The 27,977-nt window shown below is 32.5% G+C and overlaps 1 protein-coding gene across 1 annotated transcript; it reads left to right on the top strand.

Moving 5' to 3' along the window:
- The first annotated feature begins 89 nt into the window (after window positions 1-89).
- Window positions 90-27,917, top strand: LOC140040752 (uncharacterized). The gene is made up of 3 exons (XM_072086915.1): window positions 90-694; window positions 11,798-11,912; window positions 25,564-27,917. The coding sequence occupies exons 1-3, from the start codon at window positions 539-541 to the stop codon at window positions 25,677-25,679; spliced, it is 387 nt and encodes a 128-aa protein (XP_071943016.1). The 5' UTR covers window positions 90-538; the 3' UTR covers window positions 25,680-27,917.
- The last annotated feature ends 60 nt before the right edge of the window (window positions 27,918-27,977 follow it).

Here is a 27,977-nt window from a genome sequence, read left to right as displayed (position 1 = left end):
AATGAAAACAAAAGCTAAGTATTAACTTACATAGACCTACTACACCGTAATATAAACATCGTCTTTTCAACGCATGCGTTTGGAAATTGTCATGGTAACATTATGTAGATAATTGATTCGTTCAACAGTTTAGTAAAGCTTGATGTCCAACATACTACCAAGTGTTGTTTACAAGAGGATTTTCATTTGGTCACATTTCATCTTATTCGTCAACACACGCAGTCGCAATCAATAATATCGTGTCTCACTGCCGCCGAGTGCTCTAACCGATCGTCCAACCCACCTATACTTTTGCCGGGTGGGTTTTCATCACTTATCGACCAGCCCGTCACTATACATACATATTCGATTGCATTGTAGATCCAAAAGTAATGGGAATATATAGTTCTATTAGTGTATACATGATAATTATGACGCTGTATCTCTAACTACTGAGATATTTTCTTTTGAATCTTTTGTAGCAGTTATATAACATCAACTGGACAATTTTAAGCGCAGTGTATCTGTTAACTCGGCCATTTATATAACTAATAACAAAATGAATAGACAATTCTTAGTTCTTTCTTTTATTTTAATTTTCTTTTTCAACACGCACCAAGCGTTTGTCCTACAAGACCCTTCTTCAGAGACGGCGGATTATTTTGTTGATGCGAGTTCAGATTGGAATAGACACGTTAGCTTATTAACAAAACAGGTAGGCAACCTTTTTAACCTAAATATAAATGTTTGTTTTCCTGACAAGACCAGTCCAGAAAAGTACTACTATAATTACTTGGTACAGCCGATTCTCGGTACTGTATCTATTTCCGAAGTATCATAGGAATATTTGGTAATACAACATTACATGTGTTTCACATGTATCTAGAGTAACCTAACCCTTAACTTAACCTTACATGATACAGGCACCACATGTGATGCTGTATTACCAACTATTCCTATGATACTTCGGAAATAGATAGTATGTGGAGATACAGCACTGGGATTCGGGTGCTAGTTAGGATAAATTTTACCAAATTTAAAGTAGCCTATGAAATATTTAGCCAGGAGATATTTGTAATAGTAAGGTTGTAATTTCGATATTGTTTGTATGCAATTTAGTGCATGTGAATTCTTTTTTTGTCTTTTTCTACAATGATGCATTTTACATAATGTTAAAGCAATGTGTGACTTGGACATAAATTGTCCGTAGTAAGTATATGGTTGACGTTGGTAATTAAATAACTTATTTGTGACTATCATTGTTGTTGAAAATGCTAACATTCTATTTTCTAATAATGTAAATAACAAATTAATGTTATCATTGTATGTCTACAAGAGTGACAGCAATGTACTGTGTTTATCACAATATCTTAATATGAATTTATTCGCTAATGATTAAAAGTTACTGATAGTTTAATATCGCATACCGTAGTTGTAATACTCAAATATTATAACTGTTGTTGGCAAATTAATATCGCATATCGAGTACACATGTGTTTTATGTACATATCGATTTAAGGCTTAAATGACTAACACTGACACTTAAGCTTTCCAAGTTTTTAAGCATGTTTGAATAGTTAAACAGCGGTATTATCAAGTTACATGATACTGTAATTACGCCAGTAAGGGGTATAGCTGTTAAAACCCACGCGATCTGACAGGGGAGCAGCTGGTGTCATTCTAATCAAAACATTATTATACGATGAGAAACAGGTCCGGGTTTTCCATTCGTGGATTTCGTGAGTTTCGATATGTGTACTTATACTTAATAAGCCCTTAATATGATGATAGGCCTATAAATAATACTAATCAATGGAAAAAAAAACAATTTGCACGTAATTCACGTATCAGTAGGCAACTATCTAAACGCATGCGCAATCTCGAGTTACACAATTACAATTGTAGTTTGTTTTTATAGCGATAAATAATTAGGCCTATAGTTCAGTTCCATTTCATCAATATTTCCAAAATTGTCCTTTTTACGTTATGGTTTAACATCTATATGGTTATTTTTAGACGCAAGTGTTAAGTAATTAATTTTAACACTACACAAAGGCGTTAAATAGAAATTCATTTAGTACTTATCTTGGGCGAATGTATGAGACGCGTTACGTCAGCAATAGATGGGCTGTTTTTGCTGGTGTTATACAGACCTATTGATTCAATCAACTTAACTTCAATTACCAAGACACTTTAAATATAGTAAATGAATACAATGCACTGTCGTACAAAACACGTACGTTTACTTAAAGAACGTAAGTGGTTTGTCTGCGAAAGACTTATTGTATTTTAAAAAACAGTGAACCCGAATTAAAAATATATTATTTTCGATTATACCACGTTATTATATGTCTATATTATGGCTAGTAGCAATATTCTATTTAAATATGGCGTGTAATTTTTCTAAAATATAAAAGACAAAATGAAGACTGCAATAGTATCTGTATTTTATAAAGGAGGCCTTTACAATTGAACTTGGCTGCCCTTTGAAATATTATATTTAAAAGTTTAAAATTTATTAATTGTTCCAGTTTGCTCGATTTATGATCATTATTTTATTAATCCAAATTACCGCTAGTCAATTTACAAGAACGTCTGAATGGTTTAAAATTAGTCAAGTTAACCGGCCTTTCAATTTCGGCACATTTGAAAGAAAGTATTGCATAAATAAAATATCACTTTATACACTATAGTTTGATCCAAGTTAATACATAATTACTCATTAAAGATGTATTGTCTCCAAAAACATGAAGATTAAAAAATCAGACTTCGAATAGGTTATTTTGTAGTTTAAATTAATTAATTAATCACTTCCGCAGAAAAAAAATAATGTTCCACTTATAGAATGACAAAATAAATGGTTAAATTCAACAAAAAATCTATAACTGGCAGCCAACTTTTGACTAAAGCTCGCTATGTCGGTCGGTTGGTCGGTCGGTCGGTAAACACTAACTCAAATTTGAGCACGCGACTGCATGTTGACTCCATAATGGCCTTGTTTGCTTTAAATTACAGTTTTTACAGGTAATTTTTTTTTTCGATCTAAATTTTGGTTAAAGTGGATAACAATTATTAATAACAATTATTGATAAAAATTCAATATTTTTCCAGGTGGACAATACATCTTTAAAATACATTTGTTCTACAATTATGTAACGAAATTTACTTGCAATAGTTATGTAAAACAATCTGGATTTTCTACATTGTTAAGTCTGAATTGCGCGTGCATCAGATATTATTCCTCTCTTCGGTGTCACTGACGAAGTAGCTATTCATAAATATTCATCTTGATATTACTATTGATGAAGTCTTTAAATATTGGCATTAGGTATATCTCAATAAAAATTATACTGTAAATTAAGATGAATTCATCACAACAGTTTCCTGAGCTTTTAATGAACTATATATATATATTTGTTAGTCATGAGCTCACGCACTAACCATCAATCTGATGTGATGTGTCCATCTAATCACTACCACATAAAATTTTACTTCCATTTTGTTTATGGCCGAAGACTGTTTAGAAATGTTCATAGTAGATTTTAGATGAAACCTTTTTGTTTAATGGTGGTTTAAACATAATGCATAAATAACACACTGTTCACGTTGGTAAGAACAGCTTTGATCAACATTATTCTGGGAAGGAAAATCCCGTAATTAAAGTCTCCTTAAACGAAGTTATACTTTTGGTTGACGATGTGCCGTTTTCATCGTCTAAAAATAATCAGTATTTTAAGTTGAGTTAAAAATCTGTATGATGGAATAATATCCTTACAAGACAATTGCTTTTATACAGATAAACCACCAATAGTTTGATGCTGTGGTATTTGATTTTTCAGCTGCTTAGCACGTCTTGCCACCTGTCCACAAATCATCATTATCTGGACATGTGTCCGGTCGCAGTTATAAGATAAAAAAAACGGAATAGAATATTATTATAAAAATTATTATTCAAAACATTATCTTTTAATATTTTATGTAAGCAAGACGCTTTTGAATTTATCTAAGATGTTCATTAAATTCATTAAACGAATAAACTGGAAACCGTTGATTTAGGTGCCGATATTCGGAAGGTTTCGCAACAATACGAATAGGATAACGAGAACGGGTACGTCACGCAAATGTATTGTTTTTCGTAAGCCAGTAAAAATCTGTTTTTGCATGGCAACGTAATATTGAGGGCGCCGTCGAAAATATGACTGCGGTAAATTTGAACGAAGCGCAGGTACATGTTGCTTGGATTCCTTGGCCTAGCGTAACATAGCGAGTGGGGACCTTAAAAACTGCGAAACTTCACTATTAAGCGGCTTTCTAAACACAAAGGCACTCTAAATTTGGTAGGCCTAAGCATGTTACTATCTTTATTTTTATTAACTGGTTTAAAATTGTCATTGTTTTTTATCAAGGTATTTTGGTATAGGCCTATGGGGTATTCAAAACCCACTGTATTGGATTAATTGAATATACAAATAAAACGAAAATGAAATAGAAATTTTTAAGCCGGTAGGCCTACGATTTTGTTGTATCTAGCCTTAACTCATCATTGTGTCACTGTATATCAAACGTTATAATACACATTTGAATGTATTAGTTACATAATTATACAGGTATTCAGGGGCGCAGCCAGCAAAGAATTAAAGGGGGGGGTCAACCAATATGTGAGTATTTTGCGAGCGAAGCGAGCAACCATGGGCTGGGGGCCACCGGTTGGGGTCCAGGGGGCGAAGCCCCCTGGAAGCTTTGGCGGTCTAGGGCAATCTAGATCATTTGAATCGGTTTACGCACACACAAATATGACAATGTTAACACTAATAAACTGAAACAAAGAAAACAAAAAACAACTCTCATTTTCATTACAGAACATTTTTATATTCCAGGCTGCCACAGACAAACACTTTTTTTCTTGCTTGTTTGTTGATTTGTGTAGAGAGGCTGTAAACTCAGAGGAGAAATTATTTGAATTCCTCCCTTTTCACCAATACAAAAGTTGCATGAAATGAACGTAGAGATGCAAAAGTTTGAAAAAAGAAATTAGAATGATAGCATGGAGGGAGTGATATTATTAAATGAGAACCGTAAGGTTAGAGTTCATACACTGTGCAAGTCCAAGAAGCTATCTTGGCTCCGTGTGTATGTGAGACGCTTATCATACCCAGTACATACAATATTTTGTTTAAAAATATACCTATTTTGTTCGAATGTATAGTATAGGTGATAGCTTATACATAATTGTAATAACTAACTTCTAAATTATTATCATACATTTTACGTTAGTTACTATAACGGCGCTCTTAACATCGCGTGATGCATCTTTAAACATAAGTTTGGAACATATATTCTTCTTGGCTTGGAGACAGAATTCGCGAATGACATTCTCTGTATTAATGTTCATGTTAAAGTGTATGTTCATGAGGCACAATCCCGAAAGCTGCTCATAAGACATGTGATTTCCCAAACAGGTTTTCGTTCTCCATAAAGTCGAAAAACTCCGCTCAGCTTCAGCAGACGTTACGTGCATAGGCCTACGCGATTAGAAGAAGTGCACGCACATTCGGGAACACATCTGGATCCGCTAATTTTACACAGTCGCTTCCATCACTGAAGCTCGGAATGAAGATGTTCGTGTCTTGGCAGATCATCGTACCAAATTCAAGTTCCTTGAAGACTTCTTCAACATTACACTTCACTATAGACTCGGGTGCTACGCCAAATATTTTAAAGCATGGCCTTTTATCGGCAGAAAAACGGGGTTTTAACTCGGTTTGTAATCAAGAAGTTGATTTGGTAATACTGCTCGGTAGTAATCTTCCACAGTATCTCCAGGATGATTTGATCTGTATTGTTGTCTCATGTTTTTATTTATTTTTTTAAAAAAAAGGGGGGGGGGGGTCAGGACCCCCGTGACCCCCCCCCCCCCCCCCCCACTGGCTGCGCCCCTACTATTATGTTTTGGGACTTTTTTGCACTGGGAAAGGGTTAATGTTATCCGAAAGCTCTGCAACTTCTTTCCGGCTGTTTTACTAATCGTTACTATCGTTTTTTCTCCATTGAGATCCAGCCAGTGATACCCACAGCATTTGCTTTTTTATTTATGTTTTTTTTGGTGTTAACATTATACTTTTTATAATTTTAAGAAAATAACAAGAAAGCCTAAATTTTTAAATCTAGTCTATAGGCCTATTATTGTGTGATTTTAAAGTCATCAATGTTGTTTTAAAGAAATAAAAGCGGGATGAACCTACAAAAACAAAATCAGTAGATAGGAACTTGTTTTCATAGGAAAGGGTTTCCAATATTTAAATAAAAGTAAAGGTGAGTCCCGTGTTCTCTTAACCTAGGGGAATAAGCTGTTAGGAGCTCATTGTACTAAGCCTCGGAATTATGTGGTAGGGTGGCCAGTTCGCGATTTTTTTTTTCGTACATAAGTTGGGGACCCCCTCATGAAACGTCACAAAATAAACATGAATAATTCATCAGTTAAATTTGTTGTTCCGTGTGCACCCAAGCGTATAGCAACAAAGGAAGCGATTACACAACTGCGATACGATACTTTCTACAGTAGGCCTAGGTAAGTCAATTCACGCGATTGCCTTCGCGCACTCTTCTTCACACAAAATGTGTCGAGTCGAGGCTAATCGACAGCTAGGCAAGACATTAAACTAAGTAGTAATTCATTGGACATAGCCCAAAGAAAGCTTAGACCCACAAGAATAAAGAATGTGTATAATTTGTGTACTGTATTTTTTTTTTATTCTGCTATTTTATTATCAAACAATGCATGTACTCAAAGGAACTTTAAAAATGCGCGTATATGAACACATGAGATGGGAAGATTAGACCCACGAGAATAAAAAATGTATTTTTGTGTAATGTTTATTGTTTAATTTTGTTGACTTATTACTCGGATTGTGTCATACCTATAACACACAGTACACACACAGCTCTACTAGAATAGACATATGTCTAGAGACTAATAATTAGGCCTAGGCCTAATAGTATTAATAGAAACTATAATTTTAACACGTAATTCTTTAGTAAATTATATTAAAAACACTATCATAAACTAAAGGCTGATTATTTCGACAATCCACACAAAACGCCGCTATTCTACTATGAAACAACAACAACAGCGCGGAGATAGGCCTAGAATCGTACCGCACTTGTGTAATCACTTCTTGTTGCTATACGCTTGGGTGCACACGGAACAAGAACATTTAACTGATGAATTATTCATGTTTATTTTGTGACGTTTCATGAGGGGGTCCCCAACTTATGTACGAAAAAAAAAATCGCGGCCAGTTCCTTTCCACGCCGCCTTTTTCTCCCTAGTATTTTCAACTAGGTACTCATTTACAGCTAAGTGGACTGGTAGTTGTCGGGAATTGAACCCGGGTCTATCTGTATGACAGTCAAGTGTCCTAACCACTCAGCTATCCAACTCCAATAATGTAAATAGATTTTGAAAAAGAAAACATTTAGAGACAATTCCGCCAGAATATTTAAAATTTTAGGGTGAGCGAAACAAATGTCATAACCTGCAATTACCTTCTTTTATTGTTGGCTGATGTAGAATTTATTCAAACATGTTTTTCACTTTGCTAACTAACATACACTAAACGGTAAAGAATTGATGCTATTTAATCCACATAGCAATATATTATTGAAATAGCGCATATCCGGACACTAAATCAACGCAAAGAAACCATGTGATTGATTTGATGAGCTCTCATATATTTTGATTACCATAACAAAGTCATACGCCTAGTAATATTCTAATGATGTAAAGGTTTAGACGACATCTTATTTTCGGCTTAATAATGTTATTTGAAATGTTCACTAACAGTTTTCTTTCCGTTATCGCACCTGCATTGATCATGTACGGTACGGTATATTATGTAAACTTTTCTATATTATTATGATATTGTAGACCAATAATATTCCATGTACCCATTTGTATACACTCCTTTCCTATGTACTTTAATCAAAATATACCACAACTTTCAATAACGTGTAAAATAATTGACGGAAAAAACTCCGACAGATCATCATTATTATTTCCACACACTTTTTAAATGCCTTATGGAGCATGACTCATTGAGCATAATATCTTTGTTCTAATATTAGATTTTATTTTACTTACATATTTTAAGTGGATAATGAAGGATAATTTTCAATTAAATTCCATCTTTATTGGTCTAATTAAAAAATCGGAAAATCTTTGTTTGTCTGCAGAAGAAAAAAAGGTTCAAACATATAAAGGCATATATATTATTCCTTATGTTACAGTATAAAAAGAGATCCAGATTTAGAAAGTATACACATTATTTTATGATCCAGATCTCTTCATGAGTAATTATCTTACAACATATTTATTAAGTAGGCCTAACAGTAGATTGTAGAACGATTTTTTGATACGATTTCGAGTCGACGGATAAGTTTTTGATAAAGAAAAGTGTATTCATTATAAAAAAGGTATTTTACGGAGAGAATACGTATAACCAAAGAGAGAACACCTGCATCATATTTAAACTCCAATTGTCCTTCTAAATAAAATTATTATTAGTTTACTAATGAAGGTTTTTATTTTCGGTAGTTTCATAATAATACGAACGACAATAATAGTAAATCATGCAAATATTGGTACAGAAAAATATTGCCGTAAGATTGTTGCCAGTGTTGTTACAGTAAGAACATTGTAGTATTGTTACAGTCAAAATATTGTCAAAGGCCTATTGTTAAAGTAAAATAATGCTAGCGTTACAATAAGAATATTTGTTACAGAAAAATAGCTGGTATCGTAACAGTAAGCTTACAAGACAATACAAACTAACAAGACAGTAATTTTAATAATCATTATAATTGAAATGTAGATCATTGAGTGTCACCAAGTTACAACGGTTTCAAGTTTATAGACACGTGATTTTGTATCAAATCAGAGAAGTGTGTTATTACAACACTTCATCCCTATATCCTGTTATTTGGTCAAAATAATTATTGTCTTTCACAATATCAATTGGAAAAAAGAGTAACATTATTTACTGATGATTGATTCTACCTGTGCTAGTATTTGCAGCAGAAAGGAACGGTTCATGCTACGGCAATTTAACTACGACGTTTTTATATTTTTTTAATTATTTTAATAATTAAAAAATATATAGTTATATATTAATAGTTATAATTAAAATTAATAAACGTTGATAAGCAACTGTCAGTAATAATGTTTTTATGTATCAATACCCACACTCATTTGCGATTCAAATAGGGACAAAAAATGGTATTTTATACCTTTGCAATACTTTTAAAATATAGGTTTTAAGTTTATCCTCAAAGGGCCCATAAATTTACCTACTTGTGTAATACCAAATAATTATGGTGAGAGACTGAGAGATTGGAATGTTCCATTCATCGACAACGAATACGTTTATATAAATAATAATTCAATCAAAATAGTATATTTTAAAAATAAAGTTGGTTTAACCGGTTTTCAGTTATCAAAAACAGTTATCGTAGAAGGAGATAGGTAACGCGCGATTTACCGAATGTATATATTAAGAAATTCGGTCTGTCTTCAACATTATGATGCTGTACTCAAGCTGTTTGACCGGTTTTCAGCCAATAAAAACAATTACTGTATTGTAGAAGAAGATAGGTAAACGCGTATTATTGTGTGCGGGTATTTTTCAGCATTGACTTCCATTAGAGAGTGTATACCACGATTGGAAAACATCCCTATTTAGAGCAAATCGTTGAACCTAAATTCGTTTTAATCGTCAATAACAATTATCAATTCAACTTAATTAGTAAAGATGGTTACGTTAGGTGGTTAAAATCAGTACCGAATGCCTAAACCAACTTTATATACCATCGAGTAAAAATTCTAGAAGTAACGCGCGATTTACCGAATGTATTAAGAAATTCGGTCTGTCTTCAACATTATGATGCTGTACACAAGCTGTTTGACCGGTTTTCACCCAATAAAACAATTACTGTATTGTAGAAGCATCCTCGTAGTATTGTGTGCGGGCGGGGAAAATCGTTGAACCTAAATTCTATGTCAATTTGATTAGTAAACAGGTTTACATCAAGTGGTTAAAATCAGTACCGAAAGTATATGAACCAACTTTATAATTATACCATCAAGTGAAAATTATAGATGTAACGCGCGATTTACTGAATTTCGCCCTAAATGTATATATTGATTATTTGTATCACTCAATGGTACAGTGTTATTTTGAAAGTTAGTCTTTATTACAGATAAGTTCAACAGTATGGACCTGTTTATCTAAGAGGAGAATAACGCGTTGCTAGAAACTGAATCAATGTCAAATAATTACTTAAATTCCGCTGAAAATGAACGTAATTAGCAGCGAGGCCGTTTAGCCTATTACAATGGTGCCGGTTTTAGCTGCAACATAAACAGCGGTTTTCAATGTCTCAATATCAATTCTACTTTTACATTTTCAAATCGCGTTGTGGCTAATTATGACGTATTTCATTTTATTTTGAAGCAGCAAATGCACCTTATAAATAATAACGCCTCCTGCGAAAAATAATATAAAATATATACACTGATAAAGTGCTAGTGTTGCCCGAAAGCTCTGCTACTTTTTTAGTCGCGTGGCCGGCAGCGACTCTATAGTTCACTATGTCGGTCGGTTGGTCTGTCGGTCTGTCGGTCTGTCGGTCTGTCTGTCGGTCCGGTATCACTATGCGTTTTACCGCTTTCTGACCTTATCTTGATATCAGTTTAATCTAGCTAAGTCAATTTTTCACAGTATATTCCTTATGGCCAGGAATCGATGTGGTTATGTTTTCACGGTGCGCAATAAAAAATTACGCGGTCTACGCACGATTTAACGAAATCACGTTTGTAATCATATCTTCACAACCATGAATCACAATTAAATAAAATTTGGTACTCATAAATTTCAGGGCATAAATCATCATATGGCAATACAATTACGTGCTTAGCGCATGTAACGCATGCGTACGCGCGCTTAAAATTTTCACAATTTATTTTTGATGAAATAAGAGTACGTTTCAGGCAATTTTAAGCATTTACAAAATTGCCATGAGTGCGCAGATTTTTGCGCGCGCACTGCACGTTAAATGTTATTGCGCACTGTTTTTGCCCGATTTCTGTTTTCTTGACTTACTTTTCAACTCGAAATTACGTTATATACGAGCACGTCAAAAGTGACAGGCTACGCACGTGTAAATTTAAAAAATATAACTGTTTTTAAACATTTCAACATTTTTAAACATGTTCAGTAATTTCGGTCAGTTGGTAGGTTGGTCGGTCGGTCGGTAAACACTAAGCACGCGACTGCAGCCATCTCTATGGCCTTGTTTCAGGCTGTTTTACTTTATCATATCTTTTTGGTTATTTTATAAAATAAGATAGAGGAGGTATCTAGATTTTCTTCGTAATTTAATATGAAAAGCTTAATTGGAATATAATATGCTATTCCAATGTTGGATTATTAGATATTATTATGGATCTCGATTTACCGTATCTATGTTAGACCTACATAATGACTATTAATTGGGTAAAGGTGATTTGAGTTTAAAACAGTAATAGTAATTAATATGTGTACGTATACATTATGCATTTTAAATACTCGTCTTTTTCATTTTAATGGCATATATAGATTTAGAAAATTTGTCCATGAAAATGGTAAACTATAGATAATGACACTTTTGATTATCAGTCTGCTGTAAAAAGAAAACGAGTAGGCCTATATTGTGCTATTTTTTAATTGTGTCCAAATAATAACACAGATATATCTATTAACAACTTTTTTTTATTCCAAAAAAGGTTTTAGATTTTCTAAGAAGTCGGCCAGACCAAAACAATAGAGAAGAACAGTATTTGATAAATGAACAAAGAGGTTACGTTCAACGTGAATTAACAGCAACATCAAGGCGAACAGGTACGGTAATGTCTTAATATTAATTGTATTTGTTTGTTTTTATTTGTGTTTTTTTTTTTTGAGGAGTGGGGGGGGGTGGCATTTTAAGTTGTACAATCGTGTTGTATTTGTATGTATATACTATATACAGCTCTTTGCTCATCAAGCCAAATAATTGAACATTGAACACAAGTAATATAAAATGAAAAGGAATAAAATGGATGTAGCATACCATGATATAATTGCTATTATAGCGAAGATAAATCACAAAATATTATTGAAATGTCAATTGTAAAACTAGGCCTACTCAATATCATTAAAGTTATTATAAATGTCAAAGCGCCGACTGGTGTAACAACAGCTCAATTCTATTAATTCCATTGTATGAAATATCATATTAAAAGGCTCCGACTATCACCACACGTGTACCTGAAAATATAAAATCATAAAGCATTCTATTATTAGATTATTCATCGATGTTGCTTTTAATATTCGGTCCATTTGTTAAGAAATTCAATTTGCATCAAAGGCCATAATTCTAATAATTAAGATTATAAATCCTTAACATTTTGAGAAAAAAATCTAATAATTGAATATACCGGTACTATAAAACTTCTATGTTTTCTTTGATTTAAAAAAAAATGAATATAAAGTGGTGATAAACGTCGAGGCTATTGATTTAAGATCAGAGTACCTTACACAAGAGTGAAAATTGGATAAGAACGAGCATGATATTATTGGGATCACTACCGTCCCGTAGGCCAAAACATTCATTTTTAAATTCAGTGACTAGATTCACTCATCTTTACAATTTTTATTCAAAATATATTTAATATTCTGCGTTATTATTTTATCTTTATAAATATCTTTCGTTAGGAATTTATGTTTCTTTTCTTATTTGCCTAAACCTGTCTTATGTTGCTATAAAACAGTCGTAACTGATTAAAGCCATATAGACCAATTGCAATGCAACAGTCTTAGCTAAGACCGCGTACAGTAACAACTTCACTGTAAAAATAGTGTTTAGATCTTAAACATCTAATTTGTACCCATTTTTTCCACATATTTAACCTTTAACATGTTTAGATATAAACATGTTCAGGTTCTAAATACATTCTAAACATGTAGTCTGTATCCAACTTAACACAACAAATCACTGACGTTTTGATTGATAAACATTTGAAACAATATAAAGACACGTTTAGGTTTTAAACGTGATTAATTTGCCATTTGTGGAGCTCATGTGTGGAGCTCTTTTCCGCCACAGTAAAATCATATGCACACAACGCTAAACACGTACCTTAACATGTTGACTGAATATAATAGTGACATGTTGACTGCTAAACGAGTGGAGGAAAACAACATAGCTATAAACACGTTTATGTTTTAAACACGCTATATGCATGTAACTGCGTGTTTAAAAGCTAAATGTGTAGGAAAAGTGGGTACAAGATATAGATAAGATCTAAACAGTATTTTTACAGTGTTGAAGGTGTACTTTACGCGTAGAATACCAAATAAGGTAATGTTGGCCACGCTTGCTCAATTATTCACAATCATAACAATATGTACAATTATACGCGAGAAAATCTATTCTATGCCTATAATGTAAGAATTAAATCACCGTTATTATTTGATTTAACACTTAAAACTGGTTTTCTTTCACGAATACGTATAAGAAACAAAAAGATAGATGTTTGAGACTGTTTTAAGACTCGAGTAGGCTTTAAATAATTTAAAGACCGCTTGCAGATTAGACCACGCAGTGGCGAATCTAGGTGGGGGTGAATAGGGTGGCTAGCCACCCCGCTTATTTCTCAAAAAAAAAGAAAAAAAGATGCAACCTAATCGCGATTGACCGTCGCTAGACGTGGATTAATCTTTTAATTAAGAAGAGTAGGCCTAGCTAGGCCCTACTAGAGCTAGGGTTAGGGTTAGCATTAATAGTTGTGTGTAAATAGGCCTACACAGTGAAAGAGCTCAATTACTATTATGAATTCAAGAGTTTTACAATCTTCGGAAAATACCCATTTTCAAAACACACGCACTCCTAAAACTACCAGAGTCACGTTGTCAAGCTCGCTACTCGTGTGAATGCTGACGTCATCACTCTCCAAAATACACCATTTTCCATTGAAGTTAATTTCCGCCGCCCTGGTCCGTGTGTGCAAGCGTTAGCGTGGTATATTTACACCTCTGAGTGGAGTGTAATATCGGGAACTTTTTTCTCGCGCATGAAAGTTTTTTGTATAATATTATGGTATGCAGTATAAACGATAAAAACAAACGAGAAACATGGTGTTCTTTTTATTATTTTATTAGGCATAAAATAAACATGAAATGGTTTCGTAAGGAAATCCGGAAATTTTCTCATCAGCACGAAAACTTAGGGGTTGGGTATAGGTTATATTAATCTATCTTTTCTGAAAGTTTAAAGTCATATTCCCTACGTTTAGTAGATCTAATTTAAGGTCACAAACTACATTTAATGAAAAAAAAATTGTTATGGTTCTATTTAGGTAACTTTTTTCGTCTTTAAATGATTAAAAATGTGTGCATTGCACCCGGATTGATATTTTTGTTTTCTTTTGTAATTCACCCACTTTTCGATCGACCGTGTGGCCAAAACAAATAGAGGACTCTTAACGTTTCAGCTAAAATACTGGGTTTCCCTCAATGTATATCAAAGAAAGGACTATGGAATAATAATGTAGGTAGGAGGAGGTAATTTGGATGGTCGTAGTAAGATATTATGATTTCTAATGTAATATACAGTATTGATGGCAACAAAACTGACGATTCATCTTGTGCAGCAAAACATCCCTACTATGATACTTGTAAATTGATGTTTGTAGCAGATGTCTTTAAAAGTTAAAAACATCAAAACCGTTTTTATTATCGCGATAATTTAAACTCAAATATTGATATATAAAACAAGATATTACAAATGTTGATATAAAGTTTGCGGTACACCACGTATATTAGTTCTGAAAAGAACGAGGTCATTCTCACTCCTGAGGACGATCAACGCTTATTGATCGATACGTCGAGAAACTCAACAGTTCTTTTCAGATCTAACATACGTGGTGTACCTCACACTTTATACCAACATTTGATTTCCCTATGCAAACCTTCAAACAATATAAGATATTACATGTTATACTTTATGTAAAATACTTTTTTTGTGAATAAAATTATTTAATGGCACTGGTTAATTAAATATGTCTTGTTAATTTATTATTAGTATGGTAAACAAAGTGGAGTGGAATGGTGGCATGTATTTTAGTTCAATAAATTGTTGTATAATATTGTACTTCCATTTCTTGCATAAAGGAAAACAAGCAATCAAATTTGAACTAGATTTAATTCGTTACTATGACGAATTATAGGTTATATGCATTGATTTAGATAAAGATAATTGATCTATTGATTGATTGATTTTGTCAGAATATTTAATTATTTATAATATATGAAAGATAGGATCTTGCTAGTCTGGGTTCCAGACGGAGTTTTGTCTTAATATTAGTAAAAAGATAAATATTTTGGCACATATGGCGTTTCATACGTATACTACTTGATTATTTACATACAAAAATCGCGGTCGAAATAAAAACAAATAAATTTAAAAAAAAGATAATACAGACTTGGGGCAAGTCTAGGATCTTGCTAACGTAAATACAATAGCCGGTATCACAATCCGATCAAAGATCCATCTGCGTATAATATCATAAACATAAGTTTTTTTCTCTATATTTCTTTATAAATCATGCGTATATTCTATAGGCCTACACTAAGAAATAAAATTGAACAAATAATACGGATATAAAAAATAGTGCGCATTGCGCTTGAAAAATGCTGTGCACTCATGGCAATTTTTAAGCGCTTTCACTAGGACGAGTTTGGTTATCCGCCCGCAACGTAATGCACTTTCATTTTTGCTTTTCCATGCTCATTAAAAAATATACTATTAATCCAGTGTACTAAATAAATTAATAAATCCTTTTGATTAATTTTGTTTGATATGATGGGATATTCGATCACAGTACCTGTGATAATAACAATAGCAGTAATCCGTGCTCCGCACAGTCTTTTTCTGCCTTAATAATGTGGTTATATACTTTGCAGGGCAAGTATAATAAAAGCGCAATCTGATAAAAGTACTTTGACAAATTATTAAAATAAAAACAAATTGTATCACGAATTAAATAAACTAGGCCTACTGTATTTACGGCCATTGATTTTTTATACACTATTACTTTACTTTAAAATATAAACAAATTAATGCAATAGTGGATATGGAACTTTAGACTTTACTTTTTACTGTTCAGACTTTACGAAATTATAATAATAAGAACGAAAGTATAAAATGTCAAACTATATTATTTTGGGTGTTTTTCGTGGTGTATTTAATTAGTTGATACATTACAGATAAAATAAAAAAGTGGACAAAAATCGAATCAAAAACACATTGCTGCGGAAACACGAATTGTTAAGTTTTTTTATTTACATCTAATTTTTGTTTCACTGATTTGTTACCTACTTGCTACTTTTGAAAATAAAGTGTAACCAGTATAAAGTGTAACCAGTATAAAGTGTAACCAGTATAAAGTGTAACCAGTATAAAGTGTAACCAGTATAAAGTGTAACCAGTATAAAGTGTAACCAGTATAAAGTGTAACCAGTATAAAGTGTAACCAGTATAAAGTGTAACCAGTATAAAGTGTAACCAGTACAAAGTGTAAAGTGTAACCAGTATAAAGTGTAACCAGTATAAAGTGTAACCAGTATAAAGTGTAACCAGTATAAAGTGTAACCAGTATAAAGTGTAACCAGTATAAAGTATAACCAGTATAAAGTGTAACCAGTATAAAGTGTAACCAGTATAAAGTGTAACCAGTATAAAGTGTAACCAGTATAAAGTGTAACCAGTATAAAGTGTAACCAGTATAAAGTGTAACCAGTATAAAGTGTAACCAGTATAAAGTGTAACCAATATAAAGTGTAACCAGTATAAAGTGTAACCAGTGTAAAGTGTAACCAGTGTAAAGTGTAACCAGTGTAAAGTGTAACCAGTGTAAAGTGTAACCAGTGTAAAGTTTAACCAGTGTAATCAACACAAAAAGTAGTCGAAATGATATGATGTGCTCGCACACAAACTTTTACATTTTAGTGTATTTTTCGTTGATTTGATATTTAGCGGAAACACGACACCCATTTGGATTCGTTTTATTTGTGTGTGGTTTTTTTTTATTGTTCATTTAAAAAATTTTTTTCATGGTTTTTTATTGTTCATTAAAATGTGTTTTTGTAAGAGGTTTCGTATATTTTTTTGCTAGTTTTGTCATTACACTTTGGTCTGGTTTTGATTTTTAGCTTTAAGCGGTGATACTCAATTATTGCACGTGTCACGGATTCGAACTCGAACGTACTAATCATTGATATCAATGGCCATGGCGTTTTACTCACTGAACCAAACCGAAAATCATTCTGTTCAAAGAATAGGTGTAATTAAAAAAAAAACCGATCATTCGATACGGTTGACTAAAGATTGTTTTTTGGTGGCCCGGCATGGTATTTGTAGATCCAGCCATGGCGGTACACAATAGAGGAGGTTGCGTAGTTTATACAGTGACATAATATTGTCGCTGAGACGTCAAATTACTGCTATTTTTTGCCTTTTTTTTGTGTCTATCCTTAAAATTCAGGAAAGTGACATAGTCTATCGTGTGCGGTACATCAATAAACATCAGTGTGCCAAATGTGGGCACGTACAGTTCAGTGGTTTTGGAGGAGAAATACACGAAAAAAATTAGTAGCATAATAATTGATACGGTAGATAATATCCTGGACTATATAGCGCCTTATGCTGTTAAACAATTTTTTGGATCAAACCCGTATGGAAACATACTCCCTTAATGCAGCTAGTAATCAGCGCAAAGTCGGTTGAACTAACGTTGCGCTGCACGAACAAAATCCGAAGAAAGATTCCTCGTGCATTCGGTATGTCCTGAACCCCTTGATATAGAGAGATTATTACAAACCGTATTAAATCATAATGTTTACAATGGTGAATTTTTCAAAACATTTTAAAAAGTAACATATTGTGAAAGTGTATACTTTTAATTTCAACATGTGAAGAAAACAAGTAAAAATGTTTGTTGTTTTTTGTTCTTATAAAATGTCATTGCTTGTTTGATGATAACATTATTTTATATATTATTATTATATTTAATGTGCAAATAATGTCCTGAATGAGCTGAAGTTTATATACAGTGAATTCAATTGATATCTGACAAGCAGTTATGAAATTATTTTTTATTGAATGCCGATGTGAATTCACAAAATGGCGCAAACATAGGTTTGTTGTTCACACGACGCAATTTTCCCGGATATCGGAGAGACCTACGCACAGCAATCAAACAATAACTACAGAGTATCGAATAATTTATAAAAATTCTCTGTAAATTTTGTTTGACGACTCACCCGGAGCTAAAAATTGCAGCGAGGGAGGATTTCCTATCATTAATCATTCAATGTTAAATTGAGGCCGAGAATATGTTTCTTTATCTATTTTGCCCCATTTCGGGTGTGATTTCACTTACATGCCGCCGAATTTTCAAACGTTTCTAATTCAGTACGTAATATTACTGTTTCAACTACCTGTACAACCTAATAAAATTCTAAAATGAAAAAAAAAAAATCTAAAATTCAAATTCATATTATTGCATTTCGCATAACACTCAATCTGTTTACCACTAAAATACTATATAACACATTTTACATTAGTACAATAATAACAGTCTAGTCTACTAATGGCATGGATATTAAAAAGTAGCCTACTACAAAACCAAAACATGTTTTTCATGTGTTCCAAAATATTAAACATACCGATTCTCATTTCTTCTGATGCCATTATTTTATGTATTATTTGTTTCACTATTACTGATAATCAAAAGACTAGCGCATATTATAATATTAAGTTTAATATTGGCTTTCCGAAAAACTTAATTTTTTTGTTTGACCTAGGTCAAAGGTCAAATGCTCAAAAAGTGCAATTCAGTGACCCCAAAATATCAACCCGTAGGCTACATATACGGGCCTCTCGTCATGGGACAGTAAATTACTCATATGGGGCCACGGCAACGTCTTCAACGGGTTAAACTTATCCAACTTATACAATATTCTGAGAGTTACTAAATTCTGACTGGTATACTGTAGGCCTACCATGCCTTTACTTATAAAAATAACAGAAATAGGTAAACATTCTTTAGGCATGAACCACGTACTATGAATTTGTTATATAATTGATTAATACTAAACACTAGACATAATGTTTATATACATAGTCTGCGCATTAGAACGATATCATTCAGAAGGAGTACAGAATTACAAAAATTGTTTACTCGGAGTAAACGCGTGATTAGGATTAAAGTGTCATTTCAATAAATCGGCAAGCCTCAATGTTACAATTGGGACTGACAATAACATTTAAACCCTCATATATGAATAAATTAATAATAAACTTATGCGTTTTTTAAATGAATTTTCATAATAATGTCTCTCTTGGGATAGATAGTCAAGCTGTCAAATTAAACAATTGACTTACATTTTAAGTGAAATGGCCAGTAGTTGCGGGAAATTCATAAAAGAACGTGATGTTGTCAGCAATAGGTGTCTTAATAGATTTAGTTAAAGTTCAGCAGTATATCCTATCTAACTTAGTAGAACCAGAGGCATTATTAATTTCAAGGTAATTTTTTTTAATAATAATCAAGTTAACAAAATATTAACATTAAATAATACAAATATCCTAAAGTAAATATCCATCATAACATAGACCACCCACCAATAAAGATGTTGTAGTGGAATGTTAAATTGCATTATTCATAAGAAACTATATAAGCCTTAGTACTAATCAATTATTACATTAGACCCTATTAATGTGTTTTATTTACAAAAATAAACAAGATGGGTGTATGTCAAATGTTTAAACAATTACTCTACCACTTCAGGTGACGTTTTCAACAAATTGCAGTTGTTAAATTTAAGCCGACATTGTGTTTCTTTATCTGTTTTTTTAAATTTAAAATTTAAAATGTGATATTTGTGACGTCATCAAAATAAGGACACTATTACTCATTACACAGTGCAGCAGTGCTGACACAGGGTAACAATTGGTTTGGAGCGTACACTGTAGGCCTACCATTGACAGAACACATATTTTCAAACGTATCAATTCGGTAGGCCTACGTACGGTAACCTAACTCATATCATTGCCTATAACACTCAATCTCCTAATAACAAATTCTATAAAATCTAATAAACTAGTGACCCGAACGGGATTTCGTATTATGTTCATTACCATGATATAGTATACATATTTACTCTCTCCTTATTAAGAACCCATCATAAAATGTATCCCATGACGAAGAGTGCCAAATGTAATGTTAATAACATGATCTAGAAAAACATCAAGTTTTATTGTAATAAAACTATAATATAAATTAATTAACTAAATCGCCTCATCTTTTTACATCTTAAAATCAATTTTAATCACTGATAAATCTCATTGTATTGTAGGCCTATTTTAAAAATGTAAAATTGTTCTGTACTTGTGTTATCTTAGTACGGTAGTGTATCGAACACAGGGGCGGACGCAGGGGTGTTGCCCGAGTTGACCGGGCAACACCCTAATTTCATACTAAATGTTTCTTTTGCCACTAAATTATAATTTAGATCCCATTTCATCATAATTATAACCATTAACTTTACAGAAGTCAAGTGAACGATTTTGGATTCTCGCCCTTTGATTGGTTGACGCGAATCAACAGTCTGCGGAAGAATTGTCTCACTTGTACCACCGTGAAGTCACGTTTTCTCTAGAGGGTATTCAGTTGCATGCCTACAGGTTGAGGTCACACACACAGCACATTAAAGTTCAAAATTGATCATTTTTAAATGCCATTTTTTAATTAGTAGATTAATATTTGTTGGCAAATAATACATTGTTGGAAAGGTACACGGGTCTTCTTTCAAATTCTGTTTAAAATTAGCAGAAATATCAATTATTCAATGAAATACAACTAGATTACTAACACCCACCAAAATGGGCATGATGTGATTTATAATTAAATAAATATGTTAGATTTTTTGTATTTTTGCGATTAACCAACAAAAGTTTATTTTGCACGTTTTAATGGTAACAAAAACGTATTTTCATAAATTATAATAAAATCTGAAGAAAGAACAATGATTATATAAATTATTAATATATCTGAAGAAAGAACAATGATTAATTTTATGTCGAGCGGCGTTTTTTGTAAGAAATATTTCTTGTTTAGTATGTACTCAATATCATTTCTTTAGATTCATTTTTTATAGTCAACACCTCGAAAAGAAGCCGATCGCTAAAAGAAGCCAAAACAAGGGTGTTAAAAAAGAGGTTCGAGGTTTTACACGATAGTAGTCGGTAAAATAATATCAAAATTAAACGAACAAACAAACTGAGATTTTGACAATAAAACTAGATCGTGTTATCATTACTCACGTCATCATAATGATTCAGAGTAGTGGGTATTGTTATAGAATATATTGAATGACGGGTTTCTAATATAGAGAGAGAGTTACTATTGGGTCTATCGGAATCTTCTCGGTAGGCCTACTCCTCACGTTCATTGAAACTTTTATATGCTGCTATGCAAACAGAGTTAGGGTGTAAAATTCCATCATTCTTTTGGTCCGACGGCGTCTAAGATCTCTTGATCAACTTTATGATATCGGTGCTGTAATTTTCTCAAGTAGTTATATAATAATTAACGTTATGTTAAATCCAGCGTTATTATTTACAACAAATAGATTTTGGCGTGGGTCGAGTATTGAGTAGTGTGACATAAATAACTTCCGTTGCTTTTTCTGTTAGCAACAGTCAATCAATATGTTTACGTAATATTAACCTGTATTGGAAAGTAAAATGTGTACTCAAAGAAACGAATCAAATGTCATTGTTTAAATCGCCACATTCTTTTATAACATTTTCTGTTGATTGATAAGCGCTATCAGGAGCCCCTTTGCGCTATATTAGATTGAACATCATTATTATTATAATAACAACATCTATACATATGCATATTAAATTCCAAAAAGCGTATTTAACATATTTATTCTACAGTGCGTATTTTATTCTATTCAGATTAATGGATTATCCGGATAAAGCTAAACTTTGGTTTCAGGAGACGGAAGACGGGGTTTAATTTTCTCATACACCGTCTTCTGTTCCGTCAAATAGATAATAAGCGTGAAATAATTTTAATTGGGAGCGTCATTGTAGTTTAAATCAGGTTTAGCATCCTTTTGATTTGATTTTGGGATAAGTATCTATTCTATCTATACATTCTATGGAATCAGACAAAAACAATATCCAGACTGATGTTTTCCGCATTGCTGAACCAATGCACTCACTCACAAAGTTCAGTATAAATGTAGGCTATTTATCGACCATTTACATTGATTTTTGTTAATAATTATAATTATAAACATAAGTAGCCTTGTGCCATCTTAAATGATTAATTACGAGGGAATGGAGTGGCCTGCTATGTATTTATAAATATATTGGCTTGTTATTAAAATTAACTTTATTTAGCGCTTACTTTGACATGAATAGTCTCTTGGGGTTTTTTTTCCACGTAGTTATGTGTCATGTGTAATTTGTGTTGGCAACAGTTACTTACAATTGTTAATAGTGATTAATATCTGAACATTCTAATACATTATTTCCCAAAGTTTCAATACCATTATTTTAGGGAAGTTGTATACATTGTATGTAGTATTTAATTAAATTGGTTGCTCAGAAAATAGGCACCATTTTACTTTTGTTACTTTACTTTAATCAAACGTTTATTATGGTTATATATCGAGTTTATTTTCACCACAATATAAGTTGCATTTATAAATATAACTTTAACTAATAATAAAAATAATTAGTTTGATAGTTACTATTATGGATACCGTACTGCAATAAAAATGACATGCAGCATAAAAACTGTCATAAATGTGTGTCGACTCTGAATAATTGAATAATCTCGTACAGTAACTTAAACATACCTATATATCACATTTTGATCGTGTACAGTATTGCACAAAATTGTGAGATGTTCATATGCATGGTAATTGTACCATTACAAATCATCACCTTTTAATGGCCCATCTCTCTACTTAGTTATTACGTAACAGATCTGCATATAGTACTGACAGACGCAGCATGATATTAATAATCGCCCTGTCTGATGGATTATTTATCAATAGTATATGAAAAAATATTTCTAGATAAAATAAAACAAACCTGAAGGTCCAATCAACTTTCATTTTTATTGGCGACCAAAACTACCCTTAAATGTCTAATATCGTCAGGGCTTCAAACGCTTTATATTGTGTCCTAATTTATGATTTCTGCCATTATTTGAGGAGAAATTTGCTGTAAAAAATATTGTCGACGGTTTTGTCATTGGTTCCCGCAATTCAAAAACTGAGAATTGAATGTTTTAAAACTAGGCCTAGTCTTATTCCATTCTAGCTTATAGATTAGTACGCCAACAAAAATTATTTTTTACTTTATCATAATTACATATACTAGAGGGTGAGCTCGCTTCGCTCGCTCCCCCTCTAGGAAGTGTAGACGATGGTTCTCGGAATGATAATGTTCTCCTTATACATTTTCTGTCGGTTACCATTATTGAAAATGCTTGACATTCGTAAAACTAAACTACTTTGTTTCACAGTGTTTTAGATGATTAATAACATTTTAAAGTATAGTTTTTATTGTTTGGTAGAACCCTTTGGCGAGGCGGAGGTCATTTGAGGGAGGTGCTTATTCGAGGGATATATGTTAAATTTTTTAGTTCTAATAATATGGTAACATTTATAATCAAATGAAATCCTCTCATAGATATGAAAAGTGGTAAAAAAGAATAACAAATGCTTGGTAAATTGCAGATAACAGTGCGGTGAATTCTACTACAAATACAGTAGTATAATTGTGTTATTATAAATATGTGGATGGACGTTTATTAGATGGGTTGGGGGGGGGGGGGTGTTATTATTCAAAGTGATGTTTTATTGGAGAGGCGTTTATTCAAATGAATACCATCCTAATAATTATTAATACATTATTTAATTTAATCATCTTTTGAAACTAACTGCCATGACAGAGTGGGCCCAAGAAAGAAGACATTACGGCTTGCAACATGGGCAAACATCTCGTTCCTAACGGGACACAGGAAGATAGCCTACAGTTATTCCTGCAAGCTTACTCAATAAAACTCAGCTATCGGGATTTCACTCGAAAAATGTCTTATCAAATCTCCCTATGTAATTTTATAATACTATTCCCCACAATATATTCTGATTCTTTATGGCGTATATTTAATTTGATCTCTATTAATTTGCAGTATAATTCCTATTATTTAACTACTGTACCTTCACACAGTGCGGTATGTTTTAAAATTAAAAAAACTGAAATGGCTATGATTAATGGCCAATTTTTTTTTTCGTCTTCCAAAGGGACACTGTATTGATTTGATTGATGGAAAGTGCCTGTTTCAAGTCACCTTTAGGGTCAAATCTATTATTTTAACTGCTCCCTTGTGTATAAAAGAGAGAAAATATTTGAAACTAAGGTGAACTTATCTTAAACCCGGAAATTACTTTGACCGGGAAGAATTGAAATTGAGAGGAAAATCCAATGTTGAAATCATAAATGTTGTTAAAAAACTCTTTATAATATCTTCCTAAGATATAAATATGGAACAATAGCGTCGGCGTGCACACTAATGTTATCAAATCTACGTTTCGCGGTACATCTCGGATAGATAAGGTAGGTATCCAAGGCGGATATTTGTACCGAAGTTTTTGCATTGTGCTCGCCTATGTCAGAATTAACCATAATTTATATATAGATAAAAATAAACACACATTTTGATCATCTTTGTACGAACTGGCACGATTCCTGCATGTTCGACTGAAACATCCAGTATTACTAACTAAACGAAACGATAGACATTCACTTACATTTTTGACACAGATTTATATACTATAAGGCTTTTGATATTTTAATTTATTGATTATTAACTATTTTAAATAACTGTATATTATAATTTTCCTATTTTATAATTGAAACAAAGCAAATTTATCATTCTCTACAAAATAAAAGTTTGTCTGCATCTAAATCTAATATCAATATGAACAAATGAGGTAATTGCAAACACCAATAATATGGTGTTCAGTAATATAACCTAGCCGGCTGATAGGTACTCATGCTCTGAGTATACAATCAATCAACCGTCTGACTTTTCTGGACCTACTTGTTTCGTGTTCGTGTTGTAATTGTCTCTTATGTCTCGAAATATTATTCTTATTGATAATATTATTAAAGAGATTAATTATTGATCATATTGTGTTTTAAGAAAATGCATGAGCTATTACATTAGACGGATTTACAATATGGCTAGTATTGCTCTAGTTAAACAAACATTACAGTAAAATAACTATGACATAAATAAAATATGAAGTTAATCGAATGGGAAGGATCTTTATTCGAACAAACCAAATGATTTGGGCTTATTACCAGTATTGTGATTATAATGATGACCATGTTTACTGTTACTATTTGTTCTTTCAGGACAACTACGAAAGCGAGCAAAACCGATGAAGAGCAAAAAGAAATTCAATAGAAGAAAGGGATGTGTTGGTCGGTTTGGACCTTTAGTGTCCAAGTGCTATAACAATAGATCATAAATAAAGAAATCATTTAAACAAAATTTCAAATTATAATAATAATATATTAACATTCCACAAGTAGATTATACATTGGTTAACCATGTTGATTTGATTTGATCCCAAATTATATTGATGATTTATTACCAGATAATTAGGTGTTATAGCCGCAATGACTAAATGTAGCACAATTACAACAACAGGAATCTGATTACATTATTATCACCATACTACAGGTTAACCATTAACTTATTTAATCGCGACTTTCAATTATACGTGATATTATGTCCTATTTGACATTATAGAGCAAATATTATCTTGGTACTGGCTTTAATTAATAATGACGCAATGGTGTTGCAAAGCCCATTAATTGTAATTATGTGGTCTTGAATTGATCATTCTGCATCATCCTTATTTTGCCGTTGGGTTGAATTTTGTATCGTACGAGTACTCTGAGCAATTAAACTCATGATGTAATATATTAACGGTGCTAAACAGGGTCTGCGCTCTGATTAATGTAGCCTACTTAATATATTAATGGTTACAAATACGTTGAATCCAAATAGTATTGGTTAGGTAATACTAGGATGCTGCCGAAACTCTTCATTATTTGTGTTATTTAAAAAATATGTTATTCGTTGTGACTTCTTTTTTTGAAATGGGAATTTTGAGAAACAGTAAGTCACGTGGAAGGTTACAGTAGTCCTATCATACAAACATATAAAATGTAATTTGTTACAGACTGAATTATTAGGCTTATAGTTTTTAGATTAGGCCTTATAGAAACCATGGATAAAAATTAGCTAAGGACATCCGTAAAACACGCAAATTTCCAATACCGCCTTATTAATTTATGTAGATGATAAATTAATTTCCATGAAGTTGGATAGAGGGCGTATTTACAAAAACACGCCAGAAATGTTCAGAAGATGCTTGCTCTGTTTTCAGTCTGGAAAGTTGTCACACTTCGCAGGCTTACATGCTTTCCGATTAGTGTAATACGGCTAATATATCTAGAAGCAGTGCTATTCCCAGTTAATTGTACATGTAAAAGTAGAAAATACACATGTTTTATGATTTAGCCAGTATAGTATAAATAATAATATTATTAACAAATTATTTTTTATCTTTCTGAAACAAAAAAATAATCCACTGGCAAACTTGGAAGAGAAGCTTTTTTCACCCATGGCATTGCCAGATTTGACAAGATTACGCCAACAATCTTAATGTTATGTAAGAAAATTCTTGTGTTAAGTTTACTTAGAACTAACGATGCATCGAAATAAAGGAAATCAAATCGTACTATAGAAAACTATGTTTTATGATTTTTTGTTCTAGGCAGTTTTAGAAAGTTTTAGATATACAGTAGATATATTTGCTTATGTGAGACAGCAAAAAATAGAATTATAGAGACAGTAAACAAGTAAATGTATAAAAGTATAATGTTGCAATAAAATGTGCTTATGTAAGGTTTATTATTTAATAATATGCAATTATTTATGGTCAATGGTTTTATGTTTATTTGTTTTAGAACTACCATTACCTTAAAATTGTTGTTACATTGTTAAAAATGACAACGAGGGCAATAAAAGAGTTGTGACCTCCGCCAGGAAATAAAATGTGATCCGGATCCGATTCCCGTCAAAAACTAAATGAAGTAGTTTGCGCAAATATATGCATACGGGTATGTAGGTATGTATACAATTTTTGAAAATATTCGGAATAGCCTACTCTAATTTACTCATTATTTTTTAACATTTTTTCAATGACAAGCGTTCGCGTACGTGTGTGTTAGCGGGACGATTCGGCCCTGAGACGATTCGGCCCGATTCCTGGGACGATTCGGCCCGGGACTTTTCGGCCCAGGACGATTCGGCCCTGAGACGATGGTGTAGTACTACTAGGGATAAAGATGCAATAAAGCAAACAATTTGAAAACATTGTCGAAAATGATTATTTTTTAGTCACGCGAACGATGTAAACAAGTTACGCCCTCTAATAATAATAAATTTATTTGGAAATTGCACCTTTACATCGGTGGCACACACAGGAAGTGGTGCATCCATATTGAACACAACTGACATAAAATGACGGATACGGATACTTAAGCTAATTAAAATTAAAATTAGTACTATATACTGTAGCAATATTTGTCTCTGTTGGCTGCTTGGCGATTGCACGAATAAAACAAAGTTTTCGAAGTAATAATTGCGCCAGTCTAGCGCCTCCTACCTGGATTGACTCTCATATCATGGCCGCTGGTTGTTATGTTATTGTTGTGATATTAAAGACCCCTTCCCTGCAATTTTGGACGTTTTT

Source organism: Antedon mediterranea, chromosome 2, assembly GCF_964355755.1.
Source record: "Antedon mediterranea chromosome 2, ecAntMedi1.1, whole genome shotgun sequence".
In the NCBI taxonomy this organism is placed as follows: domain Eukaryota; kingdom Metazoa; phylum Echinodermata; class Crinoidea; order Comatulida; family Antedonidae; genus Antedon; species Antedon mediterranea.
The sequence above is the reverse complement of the archived record's forward strand: the minus strand, read 5'-3'. Positions and strand labels throughout refer to the sequence as shown.